Source organism: Salminus brasiliensis, chromosome 8 (genome assembly GCF_030463535.1).
Source record: "Salminus brasiliensis chromosome 8, fSalBra1.hap2, whole genome shotgun sequence".
In the NCBI taxonomy this organism is placed as follows: domain Eukaryota; kingdom Metazoa; phylum Chordata; class Actinopteri; order Characiformes; family Bryconidae; genus Salminus; species Salminus brasiliensis.
Window position 1 is genome coordinate 10,102,266 of NC_132885.1, and position 22,352 is coordinate 10,124,617.

General features: G+C 41.3%; 1 protein-coding gene across 3 annotated transcripts; it reads left to right on the top strand.

The window, feature by feature from the left end:
• Positions 1-648: 648 nt before the first annotated feature.
• LOC140560552 (protein FAM171B-like) lies at positions 649-21,848 on the top strand. Of its 3 annotated transcripts, none has more exons than XM_072685028.1 (8): positions 649-922; positions 16,595-16,828; positions 17,047-17,139; positions 17,314-17,469; positions 17,604-17,774; positions 17,886-18,002; positions 18,153-18,276; positions 19,781-21,848. In XM_072685028.1, the coding sequence occupies exons 1-8, from the start codon at positions 772-774 to the stop codon at positions 21,042-21,044; spliced, it is 2,310 nt and encodes a 769-aa protein (XP_072541129.1). In that variant the 5' UTR covers positions 649-771; the 3' UTR covers positions 21,045-21,848. The 3 variants fall into 3 exon arrangements, with proteins under 3 accessions (XP_072541129.1, XP_072541131.1, XP_072541132.1); XM_072685030.1 differs by having other exon boundaries at positions 17,071-17,139; XM_072685031.1 differs by lacking the exon at positions 649-922 and having other exon boundaries at positions 16,697-16,828; positions 17,082-17,139.
• The last annotated feature ends 504 nt before the right edge of the window (positions 21,849-22,352 follow it).

A 22,352-nucleotide genomic window follows, 5' to 3' on the forward strand; every position in this document is an offset into this window, starting at 1 on the left:
AGGACAACCATATTTACCATTAGTGTTGCACACAGATGGAATTTGACCTCTGCCTTTAACCCATCCTTGCAGTGAACACACACACACATCCACACTAGTGATCAAACACACACAGTGACAGTGAGCACACATGCCCGGAGCAGTGGGCAGCCGTTGCTGCAGCGCCTGGGGAGCAGAGAGGAGGAAGGGCCTTGCTCAAGGGCCCAACAGTGGCAGCTTGCTGAGCCTGGGTATCTTCTTTATTAACAGAATTGTGTCGATAATTAAAGAAGTATTTAATACCATAATGTTATTCAACATTAAGCCACTGTGATTGACTGGTGCCATGACCCTGACCAGGAAGAAGTGGATAAGAAGATGGATGGGGCATTAGGCCGTTTTATAGTTTGAGGCAGAATACAATCTGAATGTCAGTTTAAGCCACAAAGCCACAGTTATAATATGAACATTTTACATCATTTATTGACTATTCTCTCAAGGAACCATCAATAATAAACTTAGACTTCAGCCAGATGTGGTTCAATCAGTTGTAGTAGCAGGATTTAAGCAGAAGGTGGCATCACATCTCTCATATCTCATCGCCCCCACACTCCCTCCCTCTCTCCTGAAGAACCGAGGATGTGTTCACACTAATGCTGTGCACACACACACACACACACACACACAGAGCTTGACTCTGCACATGGAGAATACATGAGTTCAGGGAGGGGCTGCAGTCTTCAGTAGCTTCGGTCTCTTAGTTATGCCACCTTCTCCCCGTTTGTCCTCGCCATGTTCCCGCTCCCTGTGTTCCTCCTCTTCCTAACTTTGTCCATATGCAGTAAGGATGGGTTGAGAGGGGTCGTGGTCGATCACAGCTTCGTCCGTACAGAAGACGCACTCCAGCGCGAGCGAGGGGTCTCCGCCAGAGCGGCTGTGCTGGGTATGTTCATGCACTTAGGGTGCTTTGTGCGTAAAAGTGTGTGTGTGCGTGCGTGTGTGTGTGTGTGAGAGAGAGAGAGAGAGAGTGTGTGTGCGTGTGTGTGTACTATACTGCTTTTGTGATTTAAATGATATAAGGGGAAGCAAGATGAGCTACTATTCCAATAAACTGTACAATAGTGAGTCTTCTTGTGGGCTACAGTGGAGCTGACACACTGGGATTAATGGGCTTTGTGTTTGTTTACACCTGCATGTAGCGCATAGAGGCCTATAGAGCACTGTCAGCTACAGTGGCAGCACTGTGCTCACTCTGCTGCAATACTCAGCTGAAGACCAAGTTTAGCTTCTACCTGGTTTTCGATGGTTTAAGCTGATCTGTGATGGTCAAGCTAATTATCCAGGGGGGGGGGGGGATACTCTATGCTGGTGACCTGGCTAGTTTGGTAAAGCTGGATGACCAGTTTGGTCAGGATGGTCATACTGGTGGGCCAGTGGTTTTAGACTGATCATGCTGGTGATGTTGGTTGACCAGCTTGGACATTTTGGATACCACAAATATAGCTACAGAGGAGGGCATTATGACAGTGTTTTATCATAAGCATGATATATGTTGTAATTATGATAAATAGTACAATTTCAGAGCATATAAATAGTGTCAAAAGTTAAAGAACATTGGCCGGCTCTATGTTTTATTTTAGAGGGTATAATTAATCTTGTTTAATTAGTAGTGAAGACAAGTATTAAACTATTAAATAACTGTATGCATAACAAATGGATGTAAATAAATAAATGTACTAAGACTTTGGGATAGCAAAATGTTATATTTTCTTATCTGGTGGACCTACCGAGTATCTGTGTCTGCCAGGTATCTGTACCGTACTGGGTACCTATCTGTTGGGCCTACCAAGTATCTGTGTCTGCCAGGTATCTGTACCGTACTGGGTACCTATCTGTTGGGCCTACCAAGTATCTTTGTCTGCCAGGTATCTGTACCGTACTGGTGGGTCTACAGAGTGTCTGCGCCCACTTGGGCAGCATGGTGGTGCAGCAGGTAGCGTGTGAGACGCACAGTTCTAGGGACCTTGGATTGTGGGTTTCCTGGCTCCGGTCTCTGTGAGGTGTGAGTGTCCGTGCCTGCTACTAGTGTATGTGTGAGTGACCTCTTGGTGCTCTGGTTTCCTTTCAAAAGCATGCATGATAGGTGAATTGGCCAAAGGAAGTTGCCCCCCTTATTGCCCCCTTGCAAATGCTGTGATTGACTGGGTTGTACACATACTGGTACAATAGTGATGTTTTTTGTACTGTTTTTCTGTGCAATGGAAAAAAAACAATGTGCTTTTATAGGCTAAATTATTCCCAAAATATCATAAGACAACTATAATAGGTTTCTCAGGCATCAGGTGGCATATCCATAAAAATTTCATGTACATTAGGGTGGCAAGACAACCTAGAGACAGAGCATCTTCAAAACAGCTCCATGCAGTGGTCAGTACCTACCAAAAGTGGTCCAGGAAGGAAACCACCTGTAAACCAGAGATGGGGTCATCTGTCACCTAGGGCTCATTGATGCGATCCATGGAGGCCCCACCTCACAACTTACAGGATCTGTTGCTGATGTCTTGGTGCCAGATACCACATAACTCCTTCTGAGATCTTGTTGGGTCCATGCATCAAATGCTTAGATCTGCTGTGGTGCTCTATGTTAGGCAGGTGGTATTAATGTTATGACTCACTGTGCAGTTTCTCAGTATCTAGTCTGAGTGTTTCACTCTGATTCACTTAAAGATGTTGTGTCTGGATTGGAGGTCAGGTTGGTATTAGTTTGTAGCTAAACTGATGGATGTTGTTGAAGTCTCCCAGGAGATCCGCCTTCGATCCTTCACCAACCCACACCCTCCACCCCACACACACATCATCTTCTCCTGGTAGGATTGTAGGATGGGTTTCTGTGGGTGTGCAGAGCTGTGGAGGAACGTTCTGTGTGGAGAGACAGATTGCTCCACTGAGGAAATATGGATGAATTAGTAGTTTGCAAGAGATCAGGTCTTCATAAGTAGGTGGTATTGCTTAGTAAACATCTGCTACCTGATATATGTTAATGTGTTGTTTCTCATGGAATGTGTATTCTAAAACATCATCTTTTTCAGTCCTTAGCTAATTTATGTGCTTAGGGTCACTGTCTCATTGTGTCACCAAGTGTCTCTTTAGCTTGAGGTAATTGACAGCTACTCTCACATCCTCCCAAATGTTTTGATACACTTTTGAATCCACTGTTCCCTCAATAAACGCAAGGCATTCAGGCCCTGAGGCAGCAAAGCAGCCACAAACCATGACACTCCCTCCACCATGCTTCACAGTTGGAACAAAATCTTGGTGCTGTACTGTTGGTAGGCCTGCCTGGTATCTGTGCTCACTCATGCACCATGGTGTCCAGTGTTCTTTTTCCTGCAAACCATTTACCTTCAAATATTGTTGCATTTGTGCAAAAAAAATAAATAAAAAAGAAATCCCCCTGGTCTGTCACAGAAATTTCCCAAAGGCATTGTGGAACACTCACCCAGGCGGTCATGGGCAAACATAGCAGTGGCTTTCTTCTTGGTGTCTTTTAATTCAACTTTACAATAGTGTACGTATGAATAAAGATTTTTGCTGAATAAAGATTATCTGGAGTCTTCTGTTGGTCTTTTGGCTTGCCCATTGTGCTCTAGGATGCCCTGTCCTGAGGAGAGTAGCAGCAGTCCTGAGTTTCTCCACTTGTGGACAATTTGACTAACTGTGGGTTGGTGTACACCCAGGTATTTAACTTTTTCATTTTAATCTTCTAAAGCTACTTGCATCAATGCAGACATGCATATCATTCCACAGACCTCACAAACTCTTTATTGTCTTCAGTATAGGGTTGTAGCATGGAAAGAGAATGTACGACTGTAGGAGTGTAAAACAGCCTCTCTGTTGAGCTAGCAGGCTGGAACCCTCCTGTCTGATAAATAGAGAGGTGGGGCTGAGAGAGAGGATTGGGGTACAGGGAGGAGATAGGGTGGTGGTGAGGTATGAGAACTTGCCAGTCAAAGAATGTATTGATGGCAAGTCATGTATCAGATTGGAAGAAGGGAGAAGGAGCTTCAGACATGGTCCTCCTTCCAAATTTGGGGTATTTCCTAAGTCCATTTAAGTAGTGTACATTACTGCCATTATGGCTTCAAAACATATGGTCCTCATATGAACAGTTCTGCTTTCAGTTCTATTGTTTAAGCCCATTGGTTGTTTTGATTATGAAGAGAAGACAGTATGAGTATGATTGTATATTACATAACCGCAACAGTAATTCTCTCTCTCTCTCTCTCTCTCTCTCTCTCTCTCTCTCGTTTGGGTTTTGTCTCGGAGGCTGAATGTTCCCTCATACAGGAAGCAACTCTGTTCATTGCTCTGCTCCAGCACTGCATGTATATCTGCTAAACGTCTCCCTCCTGCTCCGCTCTCCATCTGCTGTTTTTTCACTCTACTGAGCTGCAAAGCTCACAGAATGCCCTAAAGTCCTTTGCAGCAGTAATTTCTGACCAAAGTCCTAAAGAAGCCCTAACAAATCCTCAGTTTGCTTTACTCCACCTGCTAAAATACCTGGGTCAGGAAATCAAGTGGTGATAAAGTGCACACCTCCTGAGGCCCAATCTTTGGTACGAAGCAGCTATTGGGGCTGTGTTTGAATGTGCCATGCAACCTCCAGTTCAGTGTTCAGTGTATACCTGTATCTGATTATATAAAAGTGGGGAAGAGAATGAGCTGCTTTATCAGACAAGTACCCAGAACTGCTAAAGTGGCTGTGTGATGAAAGCTAAGAAGGCCCTCTTTTTGAAAACACTAATCAACTAGTTTGCAATAGCTGCAGTGTTTCTGAAGGCAGTTCTTGAACTGAATCTGAACTCTGTCCACCTTAATACACCTTTAAAGGCTGTTTAAATGGCTTAATCGATGTTGTTTAGATTTCATAATACACAGCAGTAACTAACAGCAATGTAATGGGTTAAAGAATACATTTAAGCCTGTAATTGAAGTACATCAAATGCTGCAGTAACTTCTGCATTTAAACTGACCTTGGTCTTATTACACGAATGGAGCTGGATAAGTGGGTGAGCCGTGCTGGAGGATAAATGTAATGCTGGAGATCCAGACTATCAGTGAACACAGATAATAATAGAATAATTTCAGTAGCAGCAGAGATATACTTGGACCAATATTTGAAACTGATATTTCATGACTTTGATGTATTGAACTCCAGAAGAGCTCTACCAATGTTCTTTTCATCTGCAGCTGATGTGCTGCACCTGATTCTACATGTAGGCATCTTATGTTGTATTAAATTTATCCTAATGAATTCGTTCCAAATTTTTACAAATCAATTTACCAATGATTATGAAATATATGTGTTTAGTTTAATAACTTCCATCTGCAATATTGTTAAAATCTCCATGTGTTTAAATATGTTCAAAAACACAGAGGTTTTAATGGAATGGCCTAACTGTACATCCTCACCCATATTAGTGTTGGTGTTGATTCATGATTGTGTCGTAATTGTGATTCCATCTGGTTGAGGGTAATGATTTATTCATGCCATGTGGGAGTGCGCTCCTGTGTGAAACAGCAGGGAAAGCTGTCTGTTTGTGAGAATGTTTGTAGCGGAGTGTAGAACATTTTAGAAACGAGAGAAGATGTGCTAGAATAAGAAAGTCGACCTTTTAGGAGATTTCTGTTTTGTTGTGATTAATGTGAACTGGAATAATTATATGTTGGGATGCACAGTGATATCTGTCACTTTGAAAATTGATCAGCAAAAAAGTGATGGTTAGATTTAAACAATAGTTCAGTCTGATATTTGAGGATGTATTTACTGTACTCCGGACTTGTATTCCTGGATATTGACCCAAAATTCCCATAAAAGTTACCAATTAAAATAATCTGCCATATGTCCTTTTTTCTCTTGTTTAGGTGAGACCAGTATTTCACATTTCTGGCCTGGCGTGACCAGATTCATTGTAATCTAATAGAATCAAATTAAGTTTATTCGTGTAGTGCTTCTTACATCTGATGATGTTGCACAGCCGACATAATACCAAGTAATATTAAGTGTGCTCATGACATAATTGTATACAATTCATTCTTTAAAAAAAAATAAAAGGATGCTAATGATATGATTAAAATCCACCAGTTTGTCTAAATAATGATGTAGCAGGTTTATCCCTATAAATATCATTTCTGCTCACATTTAGGTGAAACTTTTGTGTTTAGAGTAGCTCAGATGGGCCTCTGATCTGGGTGCTGGTCTGATTGAATGCCTCTTTTGCTAAAATTCAAAGCTGCTCCTATGGAGTGACTTCAGTCTGAATTTTAAGGCTTTTCAGGCTTCAATCAGTGATTTCTTTTGTGTCTGCTCTTTGAGAACATGGATTAATTGACCTAAAACATGAAGTGGTACATAAAAGGGGGGGGGGCAGCTCTTGTTCTTCTTCTTGTTCTAGTTTTCCTATCATAGTCAAAAACAGTGCCTGTCAGGTAAACACTGCAGGGCTGTACTTTCTCACAGAAAATGACAGTGTCTAATGACATGTAGTGTCTACTTCGAACCGTGTTCTTTTAGATCCCTATGTTCAGAATTACTAGGTAACTAGGTAGTGCACACTACGCTTTCCACTGCAACTCCCCTGCTGTAAAGTAGAGTTGTTTCCCAGTGCAATGCTATTGGAGTATTACTTTATAAGGTCATTTTCCCTGTACTCCACACAGATTTCTTTGGTGTTGCATGAAAACAGCAGGCAAATTCAATGATAACCTAATAAGAGCAAATATCCCTCCCACTGATAAGTCCTCGGGCCATTGCCAGGGCTGATATGCATTTAAGTGCAATTAAATTAAACGCAAATGTAAGCACCGCTGTGCCACGCCAAGGTCAGGAGAGGCTAGTAATTGAAACACACAATCACCATCTAGTGCAGGAACAGTAAACACTAGCTGGCATTCAGCATTGTCAGCAAATAAACCTCTCAGGCCATGCTGTGAAGCTGACACCACAGATTTGCTTTGGTAGCCGTTTCTGGAGAAATAGACTTGAACAGACAAATAAAGGAGACACAGGATAAAGGAGACAAGGAGAAAGGCTGTCACCCTCACATACCACCAGGGGTGGGATGAGTAACCTTAACCCACACTTAGGAAAAAGTATTTACTGAAATAAGCAGACTGTCAAAGAAAATAAAGAAACAAACATGAAAATATTGAGCTTTCAGTAATTTCTTTGATCAGTTTTTCTGTTACAACAGGGATCTTTAATTTAATAAAAAAAAAACACACATTTTGGACACACGAAAATGGACACAATTTTTATTTTTTGTGGGCTTTATATTGCACATTAAGGGTCAAAAATGTACATACATACATGTAGAATATTAGTTCAGTGATGCTAAAAGTTTAAAAAAATGTGTTTTTAACTTGCCAAGGCCTCCTGCCTTTCTCTTTAGTGATCATGATTGACTACAGCTGCTGGTAGCTTCTCTGTGCACATGTACAAGGGTTTGTTTGACAGCACCCATTGGATTGACCAACACACTTCAATTCAACAACACTTCAAGTCTAAAACTCAGATCTGCAGAACTTCAGGATGATCGTAGATTTACACAAATCTGAAATGTCTCTTGGAGCTATTTCTAAACAACTGCACATTTCCAAGATTAATTCAAACAGATGTAAGTTTTCATGGGGATGTTAATTGTCAATCACTGCATGACAACTGTAGTCACTGTTAAACTCAATTAAACTTAGTTACTTAAATTACTACATTGTTTACTACATCGTGAACATTAACTTTAGTTTAATACTGAAGTCTGTATGGACTAATCCATATGATCATAATACATACTTTACAATCTTCTAATGGTGTCTCTCACAGTAATAATAAACAGATCCTGATTGGCTAAATCATTTATATGCATTTTACCACATAGTGGTTTTGTATAGCCTGGGACTGTTTATGGTAATGTTCATTTTTTATTGTTTTGGCTGTTTGTTTTTTTTTTAATAATCCTCACAATAATCAGTCAATTACTCAACTACCATTATAATTGATAGTGACGGCTTTAGTTATGACCCTCATCTGTGAACCACATTGTAATCTCATCATGCAGATTAAGGAGTCATGTCCATGCAAAGGCTTAAAGGCTTGGCCCCGCGCATGGTGGACCATTTCTACCAGAGGGTCTCGTAGAGGAGGAAATAAATCTCTGTACAGGGGGATTATAGCAATCTGTCATCATTCAACCCTGGGTAGATTTATCAGGCCTGTCAAACTCTGTTCTGCCTCTCTATACTGTGAAAGCAGTGTAGTGCAAGCAAGGCGAGTCATATAGCATGCTGATGTCCATTACTGTAAGACATAGGCAGTGACCCGGAACTTTCTTAACAATGACAGTAACTCAGCAGTATGTGTTTTGAGATGCCTGACACACTGATTACAACATTACACAGATGGACTGTACATGAAGTGTCCTTGTTCATCATGACTCTCATGCTGATAAAGCCTGCATAATTACCAACTGTATCAGAACATCAGCAACAGAGTGGTGCTTACCAGTAATCAAATTCAGTTGTGGTTTACTCTGGAGTTTTTCCAGAGATCTTTTGGCAGGAGACTGCAGGACCAAGCATATGGCCACACAATCACACACAGTCCATCCCTCTCTGATATATTCTGCTTTTAACTGTTAAGGCCAGAAAACCCAGCCTGGACCAACATGAACAAACACATATTTTGGGTCGGGGGGGCCACTGATGTTTGTGTTTGTTCGTGTTTGTCCAGAGATGTTTGGTTGAATTCGACATGTTGAATTTGTGTTTGTTCGTGATGATGAACAGGCAGTTGGTCATGACTTCGAACAGACTTATCCACAAGCGGCTGCGCACCCACTGAAACTCTGCTCACGCTTTCCTGGTTTCCATAGTAAACAGCTCACTAATAATCAAGGGCCATTTTTGACTTAATTATTGCCAAAAAAAATCAATGCACACTTTAAACGCTCCCCTAGTGAGCTGCAGACCTATTACTAGTATTCTGCCAGTCCCACATCTTGGATTAGATGAAGCTAACCTTTTTAAAAAGCTGGTGGTACTGCACTGGTGCAAACTGTGTGAGGAATTGTGTGAAGAAGATAAGCCCAGGTTTGTCTTCATTTTCTATTTTTTATTTATTTTTTTATTAAATTTTTACAAATCTTCGTTTTTAATATCCACTGGAGGAGCTCTGATGCGTGCGCTCAGAGACCAAAACAGAAACACAACAGTGACCAAACACCTTTTTTTCCCCAACATGAAGTGACTGCCTGGAAAACCACAGAGATGTGAATCCGGACGGGTGTGACATTATCAGATGAACACTGAGTTCAGTGAAAAACAGCAGGTAATTCAGTTCTAATTCAGTTCTCATTTTTTCAAAAGACGATGGAGAAAACCACAGACTTTGTTGATCCAGAAGGGAATAAACTCACAGAGAAGCCCCCTGTGAAAAAGAGAATCACCTCAAGAACCCATTTAAATTTAATCTGAATCCGTCCGGATTGGGCTTAAAACGTACAAGTCTTTGTCATTCCTCATTTTTCTACTAATAAAGATCTGCTGTTTTTTCGGTGATGTTTGACCCGTGCACCATGGACAGTTATTTCTCAGAACAGGATGGAGAATGATAGCCTTTGTCTTAAAATGTTTGGTAAGTGTGCTCTTGCCTTAAGAAGACTGGGATGATTATGTTCATTTTGATGTACTATTGAAATGTTAATACACTTACTTTCCATGCTTGAAGTACATTTGATTTAACCATCAGAAAGGGGGAATAATAATCTCAGTGATTTTGAACGTGGCAATTGTTGGTGCTAGATTGGACTAGTTTGAGTATGTCTAGAACTGCAGATATTCTAGGATTTTCAGCACAACAGTCTCATAATGGTGCAATAAAGAAAAAAGTGAGGGGCAGTACTGCAGACCTTGTTGACACCTTGTTGATAAGAGAGGTCAACAAAGAATGGCCAGACTGACTCAAGCTGACGTGGCTGCGATAATAGCAGAAGACAGCAAAAAAACACTGTTGGGAATGTTTTGGGGACACATTGCATTATGGGTGTTGTAGTTGTTGCCGGGGGCTATAGCCTCAAGCAGCATATAAAACTGCTCTCTCGCTCCTCTGCTCCTTTTTCTCTTATTTAACACAGCCACTTTGTCTGTTTTTGTCTATTTTTATGCCCAAGCTACCTGCACAGTACTTCGAGGTAATCCTGCCTTTGACTCGTCTTTGAGGTAGAAATGAACCAAAATTTGGGTATTACCCCAGAACGGGTGGAAAGCTGAAGCTGTTCTGGCCCAGGAGCTAGCAGGTGAAGCAGCTTCCCTGAGTCGCCATGACCATGGTAGAGAAGCAGTAATCAGGAAAAGGTAACACCCCATCAGGTACCGCTTCTGTCCGCCAAGAGCAGAAAGCTGAGGCTGCATTGGGCACAGGCTGCATTGGTGCCAATAGCTTAGAACCTTGGACCCAACCTGCCTTGTGTCAACAGGGTCCAGGTCCAGGCTGGTGGAGGTGGTCTAAAGGTGTGGGTGCTTTCTTAGCACACTTTGGACTTGTTAATATCAATCAATCATTGCTTGAATGTCACAGACTATTTGAGTATTCTTGCTGACCGTGTGCAAATCCTTCATGGCTACAATTCACCCATATTCTAACAGCTACTTCCAGTATGATAATGCACCGTATTACAAAGCCAAGGTCGTCTCAAACTGGTTTCATGGTCATGACAATGAGTTCAGTCATCAGAATCAGTCATCAGATCTGAATCCATTAGAACTTGGGATGAACTGGGATGTAGTAGAATAGAAGATTTGTAGCATTAAAGTACATCCTAAAAAACTGCAGGAATTGTGTGACGCAATCTTAACATAATGGACCAGAATCTCAAAGAAATGTTTCCACTGTCCATGAAGATCTGAAGCAGTTTTAAGGCCGAAAAGTAGGCATTACCCAATATTAGTATAGTGTTCCACCAGAGGGTCTCACAGAGGAGGAAATAAATCTCTGTACAGGGGGATTATAGTGAACTGTCATCATTCAACCCTGGGCAGATTTATCAGGCCTGTCAAACTGGCTGTCTCTCTATTCTGCCTCTCTATACTGTGAAAGCAGTGTAGTGCAAGCAAGGCAAGTCATGTAGCATGCTGATTTCCATTACTGTACGACATAGACAGTGACCCGAAACAATGTCAGTGTCTCAGCAGTATGTGTTTTGAGATGCACGACACACTGTTTAAAACATTACACAGATGGATTGTCCTTGTCTGTTATGACTGTATCAGACATTGCAAATCTTACAGAACATCAGCAACAGAGTGGTGGTGGTGGTGGTTTACCAGTGATCACATTCAGAAGTGGTTTATCCTGGGGTGCATCTGGTCATCAATGTTTCCAGCATCTTGTGGAATTTGTGCCACAAAGATCTGAAGCTCTTTTGAGACCAAAAGGAGGCACTACCCAGTATTTAGTATTTATGTTCCTAATAAAGTGCTCTGTGAGTGTAAGCTTGAATTTACAGCTAATGTTTGTTTAGCCAACTGTGGGTGATTGAAATCACCTTAAGGCCTGCTCACCAAACCAATGCTCATGAAAGGAGTATGGTCTACATTGGCACACTCATCTTTGAGTGCGTTTCAGTCAGTTCTTACTGTTACTATGAAATAAGCCTATTTAATTATCACTTCATGCTTCCGTCTGCCCAGCAAACCATTAACTCTCGTTCATCCAGTCCGTATGGAAATTGATTCTGCATCTCTTAATAGTCCTGTGAGGATAATTAAAATCTTCTTTCGACTCGAAAGTCATAGAATCTGTGTCTTTTTATTGACCTTCATCGAGCTCCTCAGTGGCATCTTACTCTCCCTCTTATGAAAATAAGATGAGCTTGCAAAGTGGGTATTGTACGTGGAGCCAAAGTGCAGCTTAAAGCATATCTCGTTTTCTGGAATGACTTTCCCCTCACTGTATAGACACTGTTGTACCTTGTAATGGTGTGAATTAATCATGCGTTTTATTTCTGCCTCTCCTGTGAAGTCCTATGGGGACTGTCCTCTGAACATCTCTGAATAATTGCTTACAACGTGGGTTCATTACGAAAGTGATGTAGTGTACAGTATCAACATAAATCAATAATAATGTGCCCAGATCAGTAATTTCCATCATATTCACCAACGATAGTGTGCCAGCAAATGATTTTCCCTGTCCCCCTGCATTGATTTCATACATTGATGCCATGGTTCAAGTGTTTTTACAAGCCTTTGTTATTCTGTAACTATTGAATACTGCCTTTAAAGAGTACTTTGGTGCCGTTCGCTGTATTTTATTAATACAAGGTCATTCCTGCACTGTTTAAGCAAATGTAACATTGCAAATACTGGTCCTTGAAGTTACAGTTTTCCTGCCCTGATGTCACTCTGTCTTTCGTCCATGTGTACTGTTGAGGTCTGATATATTTGATTGCTGTTGATTGATTGCTATAGACAAGACAAGACAAACATATACACCATTTGTGTCAGCTTCCGCCTTTTACCCATCCATGCAATGAACATACACAGCAGCCAGAGGGAGCGGAGAGGGTGAGGGGCCTTGCTCAGGGGCCCAACAGTAGCAGCTTGCCGAGCCCAGGTATCGAACCCTGAGCTCTAACCACTGAGCCACTGAACCTAGTGCTGGCCGATATGACCTCAAATCAGTATCCCGTTGAATTGAACAACTTACCACACAGGTGAATACACACAGTCAGGGGTGCTGCCAAAGATTCTGGGTCCCATGAAAAGATATTACACTAGGTCCCACTATTCTAATTAATCTGCCAAAATACCCCATTAATGCATTTTATGGTGTCTGTCAGTCACAGTCAGTTAGACCCAATTACATTATAGTGAGTAAATTAAACTTTTCTTCATTTTGCAAACAACAAGGTGATGCAAAGATCATAAAAAGACAGAATTCAGTTTCTCTTTGTATAACTGCTTGTTTGTTTGTATTTTTTGCAGTAACAATGCTGGTAACATAATAACCAACCCTAATAAACAGCAGCTTAATCATGCTCTATAGATACACTATAGGGGAAAATATTGGGACACCTACTCATTCATTGTTTCTACTGAAATCAAGGGTTTATCCTGCTTTTGTTGGAGTAACTGTTTTTACTGTCCAGAAAAGGCTTTCTACTAGATTTTGGAGCGCCGCTGTAAGGATTAGATTGCTACTGTTAGTGAGGTAAGGATGTAGATTGTTCACCACCCCACCTCATTACCAATTGTTCCATGTACTCTCATTACCCAAGTAAGGAAAATATGGCTAAATACACCAGCAACATACATGCTTCTAATATTTGAACATATAATAATAATAATAATAATAAACACTAATATATATATACAGTTTGGTCTCAGTGTGTTATTAAATTGGTAAAATAATATTATCTTGCACATATGTAGATAAATGGCATCATTCAATACTCAATACTGATTTTGCTCATGTTGGTGACAGGTGGGACAGACCTATTTTCCTGTACAGTGACCCTGTAGAGGTTAGCAGTGGGGTTGCAGCGTTTGGTGGTCACTGCAGGGACCTCACAGCAGAAGACTGGCAGTGATGTCTATTTTTCTTTAGGCTAACAGCTCCGTTTCAGCTCTCCTGCTGGTTTAATTAGCCTTCCCACAACAGGCACTGTGTAAAGAGTGCTCCTGCTAACCTGGCTAACCTGCAGTCCCAGGGGAGCTAGCTCATGCAGAGTGCATTATGGCAGTGCCGCACTGAACAGCAAGAGCTGCATACTAAGAAAGAGAGAGGAAAAGACAGCGAGGCAGAAAGAAGTAGACTGGGATAAACAGAGGATGGAGAAACATGAAGGGAACAAAGAAAAGTACAGACAGTGTGTTTGATATCAGGCTGGTTGCTTGTGCTTTTGTCTCTCTCTGTTGTCTGGTTAGCACTGGGGTGTTATTAAAAATGCATGATGAATTCACTTTGGATGTCTTGTGAAGTGGAAACGATGCTGCTGTTGACAGTATTGGAGCATCACTATTGGCTTTAGATCAAATAAAGACAATATGCTCTTATTTATTTATGCTTTTTATTAGACAATAGGCTATGAATTTAAGATCATCTGTTATAGCCATTGCACAGCACTACAATGAAATGTAGCCTCTTTATCTGGGTAGCAATTGTAGCTTAGGTGCCTTGCTTAAGGGTACCTCAGCCATGAATGTAGATGAAGGTAGGAGAAAGTACTGTTCCTTCACTACTCTTTGCCCTTCACTTCCAGCCAGTCCAGGGAATCAAAACCTTTCCGATCTTAAGCCTGCTTTTCTGAGCATGTGTTTATACTTGTCAACTGGTTTGATTAAAACGAACCCTGGTGTGATTGCTCTGTTAGTACAGTTTGGTAGAGTATGTGTGAATGCTACCTTTCGAACAAGTGGAACAAGACCGACTGAGCAGATGGGTCTCAGTCCATATCTAAACTGACTCTAGTTCAGTTTGTTTGAAGTATGAACACAATACAAACCAAAGGCATCTGAAGCAACCAAATGCAGTACCTGATGTCCACCCGCTCCAGCAATGGCGAGTCTCTGTGCAGACTTGTCCATGTTTCCTTGCTTTAACTGGTGTCTGTCTGTCTTCTGTCTGTATATAAATGAATCAAGTCATTACTGTGTCGTAGGGTGACCCTATTTTGGACAGTGGGGACACAGGCATCTGTCATGGTTAGGATGTTGTGGCTGGAAGGCTATAAGTAGGCCTTAGTTGGAGTACTGTAGTAGTGTGTGTGTGTAAGGGGAAGGGGGGGATTACATATCTTGCAACAATATTAACAAACATTAATACATAAACATTTACTCATTTACCAACACTAATAAATAACCCTAATAGACTTAATAGCCAAATCATTTACAGAACATGTTTTTAATTTAATGCCAATATAAAAAAAAATAATGTAATGTCAAACTGATTTGTGCATTTTAGGCTGTGATCAATCGGCTTAGGTGGGCAGCAGTTTGACCAGTGGTTAATGTAGATGCAGGTACATGTAAATCAATAGTGGCGGTAAAAAGACAGGACATTTTACACAAATTGTAAAAAATTTCACATCCCAAAAAGAGGATGTTCAGGAAAAAGAGGCCGTATAATCATCCTCCTGTATCGTATCAGATCACACAAGTTGTAGGACAGAAATTTTAATAGGTTAATTCAGCAATGTTCCTACGTAGTAAGCTTGGTTATGGTATTATGTGTCAGGAATAATTAAAAAGAGTATGTCTGTTACAGAGTCAGGGTAAGTGTCAAGATATGTTTTGATATGGTGCAAAAAGAGACCCTACACATTAGCTTTCCAAATGAATGCAGAGAACATGGATCAGTGTTAGCAGATTTAACCCACACCAAAAATCTAAAACTGCTGCAATACTCAATCCACAAGCTAATCATGTTATCTTCAAGATAACACACAAGCCAAAGGCAACCCTGCTAGTCATGATACAATATGAAACCCTGTGCTACAGTTTGATATATTCTGATGTTGTATTGCTGCAGCTTTAGTTTTTTATATATATATAGAAACTTATTTGTTGTTGACCTCTCTGTGTCCTCTGGGCAGTTCTGAGCTCTGTAGTCTTAGTAACTCTTGTAACTCTTAGGGGAGTGTCCTCTTTAGTTATGTCTGTGAGGACAGCTCCAGCATACTGTTCTCCTCATTGCTCCAGGCTCTGTCCTCCAGGCTCAGTCCTCCAGGTTCACTCTCCCTCTCACTGTTCTAAACTCATTCCTCCACAAGGCCTAAGAAGGAGCTCACCCTCCTTGGGGGTTGTTACTGACTAGAGTAACCCAAAGCTAACCACTACTACTTACCCAACTTGTAGCGCTGATTGTCTAGGGGAAAAAATAAGGGAAGTTAAGGCCAGTCTGCAACGTAAAGCACTGTCCCTATGTGGTGTCTTAAGCTTGGAGCCACAGAGAGAGGTCAGCTTACCTGTGATCTGCTTCGATCACTCTGTCCTGACGGCTATTACTCCCGGTCAGCAACGTGGGCCAGCACAAACCTCGACGCTGCTGCTTTAGGCAAGATAATAAAATTCCCCAAAACACCACATTAAAAAAGGGGAAACACAAGACATACAGACAGGGTAAGTCACTAGCGTACCTCCAAGCACGCCATTCCACACCCTTCCGCCATGATCCGAACAAACCTTTAGTGGTCACAGGTAAGTGATGTCATCTGAGCTTCTTTGGAAAAGTAACTGTCCTTAACCATGTGATCTACCTCTCCTAACAGAGTGTTCATCCACTTAGCAACCTCCTAGCAACATCAAAGCATCCACTTAGCAAACTCCTAGCAGCAACCAACTGGGATACTATAGCAACCAACTAACACCACCATAGCAGCAACCTGGGATATCATGGCAACCACTTACCAACACCATAGCAACCACCTATCAACCACCTAGCAACACTTTAGAAACCACATGGAATACCATAGCAACTATGTAGCAACAGCCTAGCAGCTGCATGGTAGTGGCAACCACTTTAGTTGTGCAAGCGTTTCTAATTCTGATTCTGTTGTTTGTTCAGACGCAGCGTTCACCCTCAGGATTCAGGTGAAGGATGCAGTGAGCCACCAGCCTCTGAGCCAGGCATCCGTGAACGTGTTTGTAAACTACACACTCATCAGCTCCACAAAGACCAGCAGAGATGGATCCAGTGCCCTCAGCATACCATACTCACAGGGGAGGGCACTCATTGTAGTAGCTAGCAAGGATGGATACGTCCCAACAGCACTTCCTTGGAAAACCACCAAGAAGCCAAGTGAGTAGAATCATTGCATTGCGTTGGTGTTTTAGCAGGAGAGAGGGATGTTGCTATGACCAGCTCTAAGCAGGTTAAAGAAAGCAGTATGAGTTTTGTGTGGTTAACTGTCGCCACCTAGCTGTGAATAGCTGTAGCTGCACAATATGTTAAAGGTTTTTATAGCACTGTAACTTGTAATGAGCTGTGTGGTAATGTTTGGTTTCTTTGTTTTTCAGTATTTTCATCTGTGACCTTGTCAGTTTTCTCCCAGAACCAAGGAAACATATGGCTGTTTGAAGATTTAGTCGTGATAACCGGCAAAATTCCAGGTATATAATGATATTATGGGTTTAGTTGCTAATTGCTGTAGCATGGCTGAGCCTGTGCTTTGACCCCCGCTTTCTAATTTAATTAATATTTTTTTATTTTATTATATCTAATCTAATCCTACTATGGTGCACTGTAAACTAGCAAGGCTTATTGGTCTATGCTTTATATTCCAGGTGCCATGCCCCAACCAAATGTGCAGTTCTCAAAGAGCCTGCTGTCTTTACCAGAGAGCAACATCTCATCCTTAACAGCCTATCTGACTGGGCCTCAACTTCCTGCTGAGAGGCACTACATCCCCCACACCACAGGCATTATCATCAGCAAGTCAGGTGAGATACCACCGGTCTGGGCATATACTCATAAGCATAGGGGGATTAGTCTTGCCCTGGAACTCTTACTGGTGTGGCATGATGTATTCAGGTATCACATGAAGTATGTATGTTGCTATATGTTGTACTTGCAGGTTATAGGAGTATCGAGCTAAACCCAGTTGCAGCAGTTAGTGTCCAGCTCTTATGCAGTGAAGAAGACATCCAAGTCACTGGGCCAATCCAGATCACGCTGCCTCTTCCAAAAAGCAGCCAATCAAAGCCTTCTGACACTATCCCAGCCTGGTCATTCAACAGGAAGACTGGTAGGTTATAATATTGTATTCATACAGCTTCAGTGCAATGGACACTTTCTTCAGAAGCAGTATAAAAGGTCTTCATGATGGTTTTTGTTTTGTCTCTTTTTATTGATTCAGGTGCATGGGTGAATCGTGGTCTGGGAATAGTTAAGATGGAGGATACCCGTTTGGTCTGGGTATACATTGCTCCCAATCTTGGTTACTGGATTGCTGCCCCTTTCCCCTCACCCCCAGGTAGAAATCTGTCATCTTTCATGTCATTATCCTCTGCATAATGCATGGTGATTTTTGTATTATATGGCTTTAGAGATCAGTGCTTTTATTAGTTCTCATGGAAAAAAGATCTTCATTCCAGTAACCAGATTTCTGTTTCTGAAAATCTAGGTTACTTGGGGCATGAAAACACTCTGGACTTCTTTTCATACCATACGTACCTTCTGATGGCAATACTAGGTGGGACCCTAGTGATTGCTGTTGGGTTGTTTGGAGTGGTGTCATGCTGCTGTAGGTAAGACATACCAAATAAAAAAGACTAACAATAAGAATAAACAACACTATACAGTTTAAAACTGTAATTCACTATAATGTCCAAATGTTTGTGGACATTCCCTCTAATTAATGCATTCAGCTACTTTAGGTTGCACCTATTGTTGGCACAGATGTGCAAATGCACACATACACACAGAGCCTGTCCCAGCACTGAGCTGTGGAGCACTGGAACTGTGTTCTCTGGGATGATGGTTGGTGCTCTATCCAGTAATTTTGGGAGGAGTTTGAGATTTGACGATGAGGCGGGGTGGTGATCATCTAACATTCTGACCTCACTAACATTCTTGTCACTGAATGCAATCAAATCCTCACAGCAATGCTTCAGCATTTAGTAGAAATCCTGTACAGTAGAGACAGTTACTCCACCAAAACCAGGATAAACTAGTTGTGTATTTAAGTGTATTTATATACAATGTATTCACAACTGCAGATGTGATTCTTATACATAAAAAATTTATATTTTCACTAGGCATGAATGCATGATACTGTTTTATTCTCAGAGTCAACACATGATGTCCTTTCATGTAAAAAAATTCTAACATGAACATTTCTAACATGAAAATTGCTAACACCCAATAAAATAGCCAGGATTATTTATATGTTAGATTTCCTCTTTGTATTTACAATAGTTTCAGTTAAATGGTGCTTTCCTGACAGATAGGATCTGACTATTGTCAGTTGTCACGTTCTTTGAATAAATAGCACTTTAATAAACTTACCAAAAAATAAATAAATAAATAAATAAATTAACCATAATAGTAGTTTATTGTGGTGTTTGGTGTTCATACTCGTTGATTTTACTTCATATTGGGAGTAGCACCACTGTCTGAAGTTTTGCCTTATCATTTAGAGATTGCAGTATTTAAATTACTAATGTGATTATTCAACCAAAAAACCCTCTAGATATAGGCAATATTTTCAGTGATGCCAATAAAGGTGTGGGTTGTCAATATTGCCCAATATTATCAACCAAACGATCAAGTTCAGTATGTTGTTTGCAATGGTTTGAGATTTTGAAGATGTGAGAACCATGTCAGAAAATATCACGGTTTTGCGGTATCACAGTGTTTTTCTTCTTCTTCTTCATATTGTCAAACAAAATACAAAATATTTACTACAATTAAAATGTATAAATGAAAGAATATAAAATATATAAATATATAAAATGTCGTCATTATGAAAGTAAATAAATAAGAAAGCTGCATGTGAAATGGAGCTCTTTTGAACTATTTAATTTTTAACTAATTTTTATTTTCACTATGGATTAATCTGCCGATTATTTTCTATTCAGAAAATAGAAAGAAAATAAATGGGATTCTTTTGCTTTTTGAATTTTGAATATCCCCCAATATCGGTATTAAGCAAATAATAACCATCAATTTTCACACCATGGCATACCTAAACTATTATACCACTGCAACCCTAGTTGAACACTGAACGCACTACCTTTTTGTTTCCCTCAGGCACTCTCTGTGTGAGACTCCAAGCAATAGAGTCAGCAGCACAACAAAAGCTGTTCAGAAGAAAGATCAGACCACCTGCACAAATAACGACCGCCTGGACATTTCTTTTAGAGATCCAATTGCCCATGAAGACGAGCTTTACTCAGCTGCATCACAAAGCACAAGCCAAAGAGATCAGTCTGTCTGCTGTGAGATCAATGGGAGTTTCAAAACCTGTGTGAAAGAAAGTGAGCATCCAGCTCCTCGGATCTATGAAAACATTGGTGGGATCGCCGCTGAACCAGCAAAGCCCTCACATCAGCCTCCCCTGTACATGAACAGCAGTGAAATCGTAATGCCTGTGTCTCGAAATGAAAAGATGTTTCTTGCAGAGAGGGTAGTCCTCTACAACCAGCCTGTGGCTATACTTCAGATGCCAGGCCAATTCAGGTCATCAGAACAAGCATCCGGCAGCAAGTCTGCCACTCTACCTAGGAAGCTTATCCGATATGAGAACCTGGAAAAGTCAGTTAGCAAAGACACTTTTACACAGACTTTGCCAAAATCACTTCTGCTTCTGGACAATTCCAAACAGGTCCAAGAGGAAGCAGAAACCACAGAGTCCCCATATGGAGATCCTGGAACATCTAGCAATCCAGGAGGCTGGAGCTACTTTAACGGTCTACTGGAGTCCGTATCTGTTCCAGGAACCCTCAACGAAGCTAGGGGGATAGACGCCCTTTGCGGGAATCATCAGGGAATCTCAGAGCAGACTTTGCTAGAGCTGTCCAAAAGCAAACCCTTCCCTCACCCAAGGGCCTGGTTTGTCTCCTTGGAGGGCAAACCTGCTGCTCAGGTACGTCACTCCATTGTAGACCTTCGAAGAAGTCACCTCCTCACTGACAGCAATGACACCAGTCTGGACTCTGGGGTAGACCTAAATGAACAACAGCAGTTAGGTCAGCAGGGTGTGAGGAGCATGGTCTGTAGACGGCCTCTCTGCTTAGAAGATGGGGATCTGAGCAGCAGTGAGAGTGGAACCACCACAGTCTGCAGCCCAGAGGAACCTGCCCTCAAAAACATTCTCCACGGCAGTAGTGGAACCATCTCCAACCTCCCACAGGACAGACCGCATGCAGATACTTTCACCATAAACAAGGGCAGTGAGTGCACATCCAGCACACGAGTGCACAAGCTCAAGAAGTCAAGTGAGACGGGCCGAGCGAAGAAACCAAAAAACACCTGGCACCGAAGGGAGGAGAGGCCACTTATGAAGCTCAAATAGAGACCTGCTGGAGTTGGAAATGGTAAAGCTTAGATGATTGAACACATTTAAGGCTTTTGACTCCTAAAAGTTACATGTCACCAAAAACAAAGCAGACCAAGAACCAACACTATATATCCAAATATTTGTGGACACCCCTTCTAATGAATGCATTCAGCTGCTTTAAGTTACACCTATTGGTGACACAGATGTGATGCACACACATACACACATCCCTGGCATGTCTAGTCTCTGTAGAGACGTTGGAATAGGACTCTCTGAAGCAGATAAACAAAAACCTATTGGCACCATGCCTAATGCCAGGCGTGGGCTAGCGGGGTATGAAGCCCCCAGCATTGAGCTATGGAGCAGTGGAACTGTGTTCTCTGGAATGATAAATAGGGCTCTATGTCCAATACTTTTAGGATGAGTTGGGGAGTTGCGGATGAGGTGGGTTGGTGATCATCCTACATCCTCACCTTACTAATACTCGTTTTGCTGAAGGCAAACAAATCTTCACAGCAATGAATTCTTTGGACAATTCTTTGGACAATTGAGACCAGCTGGAGAAACTCTTTTTTTAATACCCCTGATTTCTGAAGAAACAATGAATGAGCAATTGTCCCAATACTTTTGTCAATATAGTGTATATTTAGCTCATAACCTAATTAAATTATTGTAATATAACATGTATCATGCTTACCATATACATGATGCATGTTCACAATTTCTGTTCTGTTGATGTGCCACTTTTCTTCTGTACATGTTTTTATTTTTCTGACTAAGCTGAGTCAATAAAGCTTATATAAAGACCCTTACACGAAACTGACTAAACAGCATACATTCTGATTCATTTCTCTTTCACTATTTGAAAGCAATAATGTATATATTTGGGGAGTTGAGGATGAGGTGGGTTGGTGATCTTCCAACATCCTTACCTTACTAATAACAAGCCATGGCCCAGTTCTGGCCCACACTACTACTACTACTACTACTGTAATCTAACCCACATGCCTGACTTTGTACAATTACTAGAGTTGGTCTGGTTTTGACCCAAAACAGAAATGCTGCAACATTTCACATCATATATTGCATGTGGGGCACATGTGGCTTAGACCTCAAATGCCATGACATGACCTTAAATTCAGCTGCTGCAACTGGACCTGTTTAGGCCCACAGTGCACTTACCATTGCTGTACCTGACCTGTAAGTGCTTTAAGTGGGTCATATTTGGGCCAGAATTTTTTTTTGCTTTCTAGGAAAGAGTCCTGACTCCTGTAGGACTACATTACTACAAGTTCTCTGGGCTTTAAGCTGGTGGGGGTTAGG